Source organism: Mastacembelus armatus, chromosome 3 (assembly GCF_900324485.2).
Source record: "Mastacembelus armatus chromosome 3, fMasArm1.2, whole genome shotgun sequence".
Lineage (NCBI taxonomy): Eukaryota > Metazoa > Chordata > Actinopteri > Synbranchiformes > Mastacembelidae > Mastacembelus > Mastacembelus armatus.
Window position 1 is genome coordinate 4,559,568 of NC_046635.1, and position 11,934 is coordinate 4,571,501.

At 37.7% G+C, this 11,934-nt stretch overlaps 1 protein-coding gene across 1 annotated transcript; it reads left to right on the top strand.

Annotated features, from left to right (window-relative positions):
• Positions 1–6,317: 6,317 nt before the first annotated feature.
• On the top strand, positions 6,318–11,884 carry cops2 (COP9 signalosome subunit 2). Its single transcript, XM_026320569.2, has 13 exons — positions 6,318–6,474; positions 6,901–7,014; positions 7,104–7,181; positions 7,271–7,396; positions 7,506–7,595; positions 7,694–7,771; positions 7,999–8,173; positions 8,293–8,471; positions 8,748–8,800; positions 9,771–9,868; positions 9,954–10,036; positions 10,702–10,760; positions 11,368–11,884. The coding sequence occupies exons 1-13, from the start codon at positions 6,421–6,423 to the stop codon at positions 11,510–11,512; spliced, it is 1,332 nt and encodes a 443-aa protein (XP_026176354.1). The 5' UTR covers positions 6,318–6,420; the 3' UTR covers positions 11,513–11,884.
• The last annotated feature ends 50 nt before the right edge of the window (positions 11,885–11,934 follow it).

Genomic DNA, 11,934 nt, shown 5'->3' on the forward strand with positions numbered 1-11,934 from the left:
CAGTCTTTATTGTGGTCATGACTAAACCTTAGCCATGAGCCCCATCTCGAAAAGTAATAGATTGTGATTTGTGTAATAACATTTGTTTTATTATCCTTAGAACAAAACCATCCACATAAATACAAAATATTTTGGCAACAAGTTGTAGTTCATAAAAGTGTCTGCACGCAAAATGTCATCTGGTGCAGCACTGGCCCCTAGTATCCCAAACACCAGCCCCAGCATAAGCACAGCCCAATTTCTGGGACTAGTTTCAGCTCTAGTCTTGCTCCAATATTTTGTTATTATTTAGCCTTATCTCAGGTTCAGAAGGCCCCTGACTCACATGGAACCACAGAAAAAGAGAAATACTGCTATTTGTCCTTCTTGTTCCCCTCTTTTGGGATCGCCCAAATGTTGTTAACCACACCATCATCTGTGGTGGTTTATGAATGCATTGCCTGTTTAGGGGAAACAAATGTGGTTTTGATGAGGGTTTGATCATGCTTCTTGTTAAACCTCTGTGTTTATGGTGATCTGTGATGATTGGATTTATTTATGCAAGTTAATATTTGCTTAAGTTTCCCCAGTGGCCAGTGTGTTGACAGCTGTGTGTGTCACCTCCACAGCAGCTCCTTATCTTGTATGAGAAGCAATTTCATCAAGTGTGGGAAATGGAAGATCACAGTGCATCATCCATCTCTGGGGAGATTGTGCAACAGAGCCAGACACAACTTCCATCCAAACACTGATGTGCCAACTAACATATGTGCAGCAACAGGCAAGCAGACAGACTACAACAAAAGCACTTGCCATCTCAAACATAAACAAGGATAGAGTCAACGAATGGCCATCAATCCACACTATGATCAAGACATTTTCTTCCCACTTACATGTAAATGCCCTCTGCCTTTCCCAGAACTGTAATTTGTTGCCATTTAGCACTGACGACACTCAAAGACAGATAAAGTAATCACTCTGCAAGGACCTTGGTTCTGTGCAATGGAAAGTTATCATTTGTGACTGTGGAGACCACCAGCTCAGAAAACCAGCCAACTTGCTAGTAGAGGAATAAACAAAGTAAATCCTAATGGATAAATGTAAGAGCTTTTATCAGATCTGGGGGATGCGTATAGACTCTAGCTTCAGACATAAGAGCCTGCTAGAGTAACCACAGGTCAGATAGAAAGCAGTACAGGCTTTCAGTGTATGTTCAGTCACTATAATATCTGTGTTATTGCATGCAGCTTTGGCCCTTCGCTAAAATAGAAAATTCTTGTCAACAACAGTTTTGGCCTTTGTTATTGCTGTGACCTTTTAAACCTTTCATTTTCTTTCAGCTTAGACAGCCAAAGGAATGTTTGTGTACAACATTGTTGGAGAAACAAAACCTTATATTATCTGTTGCAAAACTAACACAGGTTAAATTTTTCTGTCTGGGGATTTCTTCAATATCTAAACTGTGTTTTACTGACATCAAGTGATGGATCAAAGTCAAGCAATTAGTTGAAACATATTAATGCTAAACAAAGACTGATACTAAACTATTACTACTAGTATTAGTGTCATTTAATCTTATTCTCAGTGTTTATCCCACAGTGAGAAACAGTTACCTGAAGTACAAAACATGGTAGCGTTACAGAGAACCAAGCACAATCAGAATTGGACTGAGATTCGCAAAACAGAAATTTCCATTGCCATTTAGAAACATAGTGTGAAATAAATAATTAATACACAGAAAGCACATCAATTATGACTCGACTGATTTCGCCCTGGATTCTTTGTACAATGTATTAAAATGTAGTATTGCACCTACACTATTTATAGTATGCTGAGAGCTTCCTGAAATAGAAACATTATTTGATCTATATTCACAGTATGTGCAAGCCTTTCAACAGGAGAAGCGTTATGCACAAATGGGGGTTTTATTACTGTTTTCACAGCCGTGACTTCTCTGAACTTGACTGTCAGCTAAGGGCATTAAATCTCTCTGCTTACTCTGACAGGTCCAAACCATGACGAAAGAAGGTAATTTTGTTGCAACAGACTCACTCTGTGGAAACCACTATCTTGTCTGCCAAATGATCTTATTCTGTTTTACAAAAGCATCAATAAGTTCACACATCTTCTGTCAGACTGGTACAGAATGTGTTTGTTGCGTCAATGTGACGTAGGAAACAAATCCCATAGCCTCATTGGAAATATGAAAGAGTGTCTAAATCCTGGTTTTATTTTCTAAATCAAACTTTCAGGGATGAGTGCACCAGGAGAGAGGAACATGACGCAACAAAGAAGTCTCATCGTGCGCTTTGCATCCTGGGCCTGATCTAACAGCTTGACTTGCTTACATATGTTTTTATTTTCATCTGCAATGAAATTAAAAGCAGAATGTTATTGAAACAACAATAAAATCTCACCAACTTCCCTTGTACTTGAATAAGTAATATCATTACTCTGTGACTGTATGGAGAATTGCTCAGCTATTCAAAACTGTTAGAAGAATTTTAGTTGACAGACACCACAGACATGTCTGACTTCACATTTGTTACATTTTTAATGACTGCTGGATGTGGAGTCATCCTTAAAGGAGTAGTTCATCATAATAGCAAATACATTTATTTGCACTAACCTCTTGAAGTCTTGTTGTCATAGCTACTGTGGTGGCCAAGAAATAATCTAGCACACAACTTTGCTCTTTGTTTTTTGTATAAATTAACCAAACTGCATATACCATGCTAATAAGTGACCTCTAGATGTGATGATAGTAGGATTTAGCTCTGGACTGCATCAAGGTAGGCACCGCACTCTATGCTTCATATTACTGTACAGCTATGGGAATGGTATCAGTTTTCTCATCTAATTTTTGGCAGCAAAGTGAATAAACTACCACTACTTCTACTATTATTTACCAAACTCAGTTGACCTGATCTCTCAGTTGTAGAGACTGGATTGTTTAGTATCTGTCTCCAGAGAGCCACACAAATTAGAATAAAACTAAACTGAATTGTATTTTTTTAAACGCCATATAATTCACAGCATACATAACAACATAACAATCTCCCCAGACACCCCAGCACCATAGAACTCCAACTTATATAACCCACTTAAAGCACATACCACACACACTGCGTAGTATACTTGCGTGTGATACAGAGGACGTGTGTGTAGAGGCTGTTTGAGCTCTTGGAAGTTGGATTTCATCTGTAATAACAGCCCCACTTGATGGAAGATGTTGCATAAAATTGAGACACGCTTCTACATACCTTGTAAAAATGAAAACAGCAACAAAAAACACACACACACACATGCACAAAGAAGAAAACAAACTGGCTAGTCACGCACAAGTTGAGAAGTGAAAGCAGCTATGATGACTTGAGGGTAGGCTGTCAAAGTTGGCAACGGTACAGGTTTGTAGAGCATTTAATGAGCATGCATGTGCATGATTAAACAAGTGTGTATAATAGAGCAAATATACATACTATATGAAAATCTATGCATATGACCTTGGATGCATTAGAGTGTAAATATTAATAACATTAATGATCTACAAGGCAGTTGGCAGCCGTACAAAAAGTATTAGCACCTTTGTGTGGGAACTATAGTGGTGTGAGAACTTTAGCGTTTAACTTTAGAGCCATTTGTGTAGAGTATATAAGAAGGAAACCTGCTGGGAGACTTTAGCTGCCAGGTGCCATGCTGGAGATATATTATAGACTCTTCTCTCATGTTTAAGGAAGTGTCAGAAATTAGCTTATATTAGCTGTATTTAGGGTTTTAGGTTCGACATAAAACAGTTTTTGGCAACCAAAAATGAAACGGCTTTGAAGACCCAGTGTATACATTTACGTCAAGGGAACTGTGTCACCGTACTAATTTTATCAAATGAATCATCAAAGATTATCTGAAAGGAGAAGGGCTGCTTGGAGGTGTTTATAAGGTTTAATACCACACTTCTGCATCTCTAAATAAGGTTAGTAGGTTTGCATGGCAAGGTTAAACAGGGTGTTTATCACACCAGCTCCCTGACTCAGTTGCATAAATAAAAGTCTATCACACTACGTTGGTGCCTGAGGTAGAGTTGTATTAAGCTTGGGCTAGGAGTGTGCTACGAAGCTGTTGAAGTAGGGCAGCATCATCCCATCACAGCTGGGAAACATGTTGACAGATCAGCCTGTGCCAATAACGGTGTATTTCAGGAATGTGAAGAAGCCTAATGTCATGTAATTTGAAGAGGTTGAAGGGGTGCTGCGATGACAAATCATGCTATATTATTATCACCAATGTGTATTTTCACTAAAACCCACAGCTTTTCTGGTGTTGCTGTTTCCAGCAGAAAAGCACTGTTCACTTCTTAAGTCTTCAAGTTGATGCAAACCCGGTGCAATTAATGAAATGCTGACAGACACTATACATGCACCACTGTTGCTAGAATGATGCGTCTCACGCATGCAACAAATGGGTGTTCACATACTGTATCATGTTACTACAGTGTTTACACATACACCCACACAGTTCATGAACCCAGTATTGATGCATGCAGAGTAATAACAATATTTTGGTTTCTATGTGAAATCAATAGAAACCTGTAGCATGGCTTCATGTAAGAGTTGCAGTAACTGTCAGCGCACACATGAAAGATAATAGGGCTAAGGAAAGTGCACTGTCTATGACGCATTTGTACACACACACTCACACAAGTCATATTACTTTAGACATTTGTAATGCTTTTATACTTATAAGTCTGTCTGTGAACACATTTTTCCCTCTAGTATTTGTGTTAGTGATTCATGTCTGAATGTTGTAAATATTATGGCTAAACTGACTGTGTAGGATGATGAACGAGGATGAGTAGGATGAGTTGTTCACCCACACTCGTCAGTTTTGTGAAATAAACTTAAGACACATAAAATTATGACACACAAGTTTGTTGCATAAATATTCAGCAATAAAAAAAAATCACAGGGTTTAATGTGGAATGATCTGCTGAGGGAGGGAGAGAGACCAGAGAAGGATGTACCACTGCCAGTGGTATTTCCGGGTGGCAACCAAGACTGTTGTGAGAATAACCTAATTCACAAGATTGGCAGAAATCTGACACATACAACTGGAGTGTATGGAATATTGCCACTGATAAAAATTAATGCTAACAATACATTTACTCAAGTAAATTCAATTTTGAGTTACTGGTGGTTTTACAATTTAGGCAATTTATGTAAGTACAGTTTGAGGTACTTACATAACTTTATAGTAGTTTAATTTTATGCTACTTTAGATAAGATAAGATAAGATAAACTTTTTTAATCCTAGAAGGGAAATTCAGATAGCCTCACTTGTATACTTCTATTTCACTATATTTTAGAGGTAAAATTGTACTTTTTACTTCACTTTGACAGTTATAAATATTAGTTATTTTGCAGATTTACATTATTAATCTACAAATTATTTATTTTTTATATTATAGCTTAACTAGACCTGTCCAGGGTGTACCCCTGCCTTCCACCCGAGAGAGAGCTGGGATAGGCTCCAGCAGATCCCCGTGACCCTGAACCAGGAAAAGCGGGTATAGAAGATGGATGGATGGATGGATTATAGCTTAACTACTCAGTTGTACACAGTACATTCATTAAAATTAGGAATTTGCCATTTAAATATTTAAGGTGATCTTTACACATAGATGCAACAATAATTATAATTAGATTATATCAGTCTGTAGAATAAGCTCTTACTTTTGCAAATTTTGATGCAAATACTTAAATGCATCTCTCTTACTTGTACAGTATTGTTACACTATTGTATTGCAACTTCTACTCAGAAAGTAAAATATTGGATTACTTCTTCCACCACTTACAAAATCAATCCAAAAAAAGTACACAGATATAAACAAATGTAGCCCAGCTTCAACACCATATGCAGCACAATGGTCCCATGTCACCATTTATTCTATTAATGGTTTATTAACACTGATATATAAAAGGTAGGAAATATATTGATGGGGTAGATTTGATCTACTTTATATACCAGTGGCTGGTTTAAAATGAACTCCTAACTAACTATAACTGTAGGTGTCAGATGTAGTCTACTTGAGTAAAAGGTAAAAAAGAAAAACAAACAAAAAAACTTTCCTCTGAAATGTAGTGCACAGTATAAAATGGCATCAAACGGAAATACTTGCCCATTCAGGTCTAAGACTTCTTATGCAATGCAGTGTTTACAAATCCATCTCACAGTCATGTCACGCTACAGTATCAAGAGGTCGCAGCTGGTACACCGTGTTTTCACTGTAACATCATCGTGTGTCTGAGTTGATCCAACAGCGCCACCTATAGACGGAAACATGTTCCTGCGTCTCCCCGCCGTGACACACCACCTCACTAACCGCTGCAAACACAGGGCCGGCCGGGCTGCTGTCTCCCTCCGAATACGAACAAGAACACCGCGAAGATGTCTGACATGGAAGACGATTTCATGTGCGACGATGAAGAAGATTACGACCTGGTATTTGAAACTAATGCGACTTTAACTTTCATATTTCAGCCTTTTACTCTCCCAGTGCCCACAGTACGGGCTAGCTTATGTTAGCTAGCTGTGTAGTTAGCCCGTTAGCTCCCTAGCAGCTAACGATATGTTTGGCTGTTTTGCAGCAGGCAAATATTAATAAACAGTTATCGTGCGATGTGGTGAACATATGATACGTGCATTCAGCTGTCACTGGATTTGAAATGCAGCCGTGAAAAGCAAGTCAGGTAGCTGGTTAGCAAGCCGGGGTGTTGGCTAACTTAGTGCTAGCTCAATGCTCATGTTTTCAGAATAGTACGAAAACAGTTTGGTGTGTGCGACTGGCCAGGGGCTTCTGAAATGTTATGTTAGCAAACGTGAAGTGTTGTGAGTGAATTTTGACCATGCTTACATGCTCATATTTAGGAATACTCAGAAGATAGTAATTCAGAGCCAAACGTGGACCTGGAGAACCAGTACTACAACTCCAAAGCCTTGAAGGAGGACGATCCCAAAGCGGCACTCAGCAGTTTTCAGAAGGTGGAGTGATGCTCCATTCAACCAATCTGTACCTCAGGTATTGTAGGTACAATATTTACTGACATCTGGTGATGTTTCTGTGTGTTCAGGTATTAGAGCTGGAAGGAGAGAAAGGAGAATGGGGTTTCAAAGCGCTGAAACAGATGATCAAAATCAACTTCAAGCTGGTATGCTAAGCCACATATGCCACTTGTTTACATCTGTACAACTAGATGATAGACTGAGGGTTGGTTTCCTATGTGTCTCATCACCATAGACCAACTTCCCAGAGATGATGAACAGGTACAAGCAGCTCCTTACATATATCAGAAGTGCTGTCACCAGGAATTATTCAGAGAAGTCCATCAACTCCATTCTGGACTACATCTCTACCTCCAAACAGGTATGAATAGAAAATAAGTCACAGAGGAAAATCCAGCTGGCAGTTACTTACATTTTGTTCTGAACTGTGAACTTGAAAGGTGTTAGAAATATGTTTTCTGTGTTGATAGATGGACTTGCTACAGGAGTTTTACGAAACCACGTTGGAGGCTTTGAAAGATGCAAAAAATGACAGACTGTGGTTTAAAACTAACACCAAGGTATAGAGAGTTTCTGCAGTGATTCCAGGCAGTTTGACACCATAATTTCCTTGTAAAACACGTGCTTAGATATGCTATTTTTTGTTCCTTCGCTGCAGTTGGGAAAGCTGTACTTGGAAAGAGAGGAGTATGGGAAACTGCAAAAGATCCTTAGACAACTTCACCAGTCATGTCAGGTAATTAGGTCACATTTTTCATCTTTTATGACCAGTATACACTAATATGTTTCCTTTGATATGAAAAACGAAGTTGCAAAACTCATGAAATTTACTACTTGATATGGTAAGCAGTAGAGAGTACCACTGTCAGTAATGAGAAATGAAAAAATGTTTTCATCATTCTTATGTATAAATGCACAGTAGTTTTAATCAAGCAAGTGGTTCTGTTTTTATATTAACAACAGACGGATGATGGAGAGGATGACCTAAAGAAAGGCACACAGCTGCTGGAGATCTATGCTCTGGAAATCCAGATGTACACAGCACAAAAAAACAACAAGAAACTGAAAGCCTTGTATGAGCAGTCACTTCATATTAAGTCAGCCATTCCCCATCCACTTATAATGGGAGTTATCAGAGGTATGGTGGTATACATCTCTCCTCATTCACACCACTGTTGTTTATCTTTGTGTGGTTGTCACACTATAAACTGTTTTAGCCATTTGTTGAATGAACTGTGCTTGTTTGCTCCTGACCAGAGTGTGGTGGGAAGATGCATCTGAGAGAGGGTGAGTTTGAGAAAGCTCACACAGACTTCTTTGAGGCATTTAAAAACTATGATGAGTCTGGAAGCCCAAGAAGGACAACATGCCTGAAGTACCTGGTCCTAGCCAACATGCTGATGAAGTCAGGAATAAACCCATTTGACTCTCAAGAGGTATGAATGTTTTTTTTTTGTTGTTGTTGTTTTTTTTTTTTAAGATTTTAAATGTTTGCTTTTAATTACTGTGCCTATACTGTATGTAAGAAAATCAAATGGGAGTGAACAAGACATAGACTAGTTGGTTATTACAGTTTTTTAATGTTGCAGGTGAGTTTTTCAGAGCACATCTTGAGTGTGTCTAATCAGAATGATTTACTGAAGAAATGTCATGCTCTGAATATTTATTGAAGTTACAAAGCTATACATAATTTTTCCTATTTTTTTCCAAAGGCCAAACCATACAAAAATGACCCGGAGATCCTAGCAATGACAAACTTAGTAAGGTAAGCATGCATTCAGGAAAAAATATTTGTTTACATTACAAGTTTTACTGAGGAACACAAATGGACAATGGTGAGACAACATTGTTATTGACAGTGGTTCACAGCCACCCACTCCATCACTGATTCTCTCTAATGAGAGAACAGCTTTTAAAGGAGATGTGAAAAGGAGAGAACGTGATTGTGACTGTCACAAGTCTTTACCACAATATATAAAATAATTGCATTATCTGGAATTTCACCGTTCATTCAAGTGCACCCTTGATGTATGGCTGCATACTGTTATCGCACTGGGCATGGTGAATATGATTGGGCTTTCACAGTGCAGCTTTGTATCACAACAAAGTTGATGAGAAAAATGTTGTTGATAGCCCAAGCTTGAACCTAGAGTGCTACTAACGAAACGAAATGTTCCCATGTTTTAAAGAGTGGTTATCTCTTGGACTCAGATGCCTTTACTCTGTATGGCATTAGGCTAGTATTTCAGCTGTGTTTCTCATTCACTATGTGACCATACTAGTTCAAACAGCTTTCACATTTTTAATTGTGCCTTGTGCCTTGTTTGAATTCTTCTTAGTAGTTAACGATACATTTGCAACATTATTCATCTTATCATTAATAGCCTTTGCTAAAACAGTGCCTTTCCAAAATCACTGTGCTTTTTGCAGTATTTCTGAAATTAAAGTATGTTATTTTTCTTCTCCAAGCTGATAATAATCTTTTACTTCCTTTTTTGCATTCATATTTACATAAATAACAGGCAGTGTCTTATACTCAGGTTCTATGCACATATTTAAAATTTTAATTGCACAAACAAGAAACTAACGACACACAAAACTCCAAAAAGAATAGTGTTTACATAAATAGAGTAATGTTTTGAATGTGTCCGATAGCTGTCAGGATAAAGGTTTTTGTTGGGGTCATGGACACACAATATATATAGTATAATAACATGGACTGTTTTTCCTTCCAGCGCCTACCAGAACAATGACATCACTGAGTTTGAGAAAATCTTGAAAACAAATCACAGTAACATAATGGACGACCCCTTCATCAGAGAGCACATAGAGGGTGAGCGGCGAACGTGACTTCAGTCCACATGCGTGATAAAAATGTTATATTTTTACATCGAGCTAATCGTGTTGTTGTGTTGCAGAGCTTCTGCGGAACATTAGAACTCAAGTACTTATAAAACTCATCAAGCCATACACAAGAATACACATCCCATTCATTTCTAAGGTAAGTTCACGTGATCAAAAATGTTCTGTACAGTAACCTTATCTTTTATTTTTCCTCTGATCACATTCTCTTGGAATATTATTTGCACTGATGTGCAGGAGAGTTTGTAAGGATAATTTAAAATTGATTATTTGCATTTAATTGGTCTGTGTTGAAATCTTATCAGTCATAACAAAGGACAAAGACAATAACACATTTTCCAGATACAGGTGTGATGTTGTAAGATTTGACCTGGCTTTGCAGGGCTTGCTGTTTGGTAGTAGAGCTAGATCCCCAGGGGTTTTGTTAACATGCCTTAATTAGCATATTATCAGAGTTATAGTATCAACATAAATTATACCGTAAGAGAAAGTCACACATAAAAAGCAACACTAAACAAAAAATATATATATTTTCAAGTGGTGATGTGGTGCAGTTTACCTCTGTGTTTAAAAGTGCAATATTTACTGTTATGACACAACTTTTTTTAACTTAAGTAATTGTTTATATAATGCTTACCCAGATCAACAATTTAAGTGTTCTACAATTAATATGTAATATTAATTATAATTCCTGTCTATACATAGATGCACAAGTTTTACTTTCTACACAGTTCTAATACAACATATACTAGTGACCATACTTTACAGATACGAGGATGAGTTTTGTCTGTTTGCTTTTTTCAGGAGCTGAACATTGACGTGTGTGACGTGGAGAGTTTGCTGGTACAGTGCATCTTGGACAAGTATGTTTTTCCTCTCACATGTCTGCCAAGACGTTGAATTAAACTGTTTTCTGCATTTCTGTAAATAATTGCATTTCCTCATAGGGAAGGTCAGGAGGTATGATTTGACAGTTTTACTTGGTGGATTGTCATGTTGTAATAGCCGCATGCTATTTTAGGCATCACATTCCCGCAGTACTGGTTTACTGACGTAAATGACGTCAGTTGGAAATTAACATTACTACAGTACAAACTACAGATATACCTAAAAAAGTTACAGGTAATTGGTAAATTGTTTTAAAAAAAAAGGGTTTTACTGCTGCCATAGTGCTATGAATGACACCCATTTGAAAGCATTAAAAATAGGCCAAAATACACAAATGATGTATTATAGTAATAATGGTGGGATCTTCACTATAACCTCACTATTTGATTAAGTAGCCTTTTTCAAAAAGTTAAAGCACCTATTTTGTTGTCATTCTTTAATACTTAGTTATTCCAAAGTGCAGTTAGCAGCCAAGTTGGATATACTGCAGAAAACCCTAGGAACTGTTTATTTGGCATTTCAAAGCTAATTAATAACCGTACTTCATGGATTTACCTCTTTTTTTTCCCTTTTTTTTTTCAGCACAATCCATGGCCGAATTGACCAAGTTAACCAGCTATTAGAACTGGACTACCAGAAGAGAGGAGGTGCTCGCTACACAGCTTTAGACAAATGGACAAATCAGCTGAACTCTCTGAATCAAGCCATTATTAGCAAGCTCACATGATGGCATGTAATATGAAGAGACAAGAAAATGGCATGTTTGAATACATCCATAAAATATGCTACTGTGCTTCTTCAAGTATATGCTCTGAGACAAGATACGCAGCACAGGTTTCGAGAATGCCACCGATTTCAAGAAGACTCAAAGAACCACAGAACAGTGTCCAAAGCGTGTTGTTTTGTCCTGACGAGAGGATATCACTGACACTTATTTTCGTTTTTCATGTTCCCGATTGGCAGATCCTTCAATGTGCAACACACAGATGCTTCAGTGGCTTAAAAAAAGTCCAAATGTGTATGAAAACATGTACACAGTATTTTAATGTATAGTCCTGTCTGTTGGTAATAAACAGATTATCTCTCAGCATTAAAAGCATCCAGCTGCCTTTGGCTACCTAAAGTTTGAACTGTGTGACGGGAGTAGAA

Coding starts and splice junctions, on each gene's coding strand:
- cops2 (XM_026320569.2), top strand. CDS start 6,421: ATGTCTGACATGGAAGACGATTTCATGTGCGACGATGAAGAAGATTAC. Junction 7,397..7,505: donor ACATCTCTACCTCCAAACAG/GTATGAATAGAA, acceptor CTGTGTTGATAG/ATGGACTTGCTACAGGAGTT. Junction 7,596..7,693: donor GGTTTAAAACTAACACCAAG/GTATAGAGAGTT, acceptor CCTTCGCTGCAG/TTGGGAAAGCTGTACTTGGA.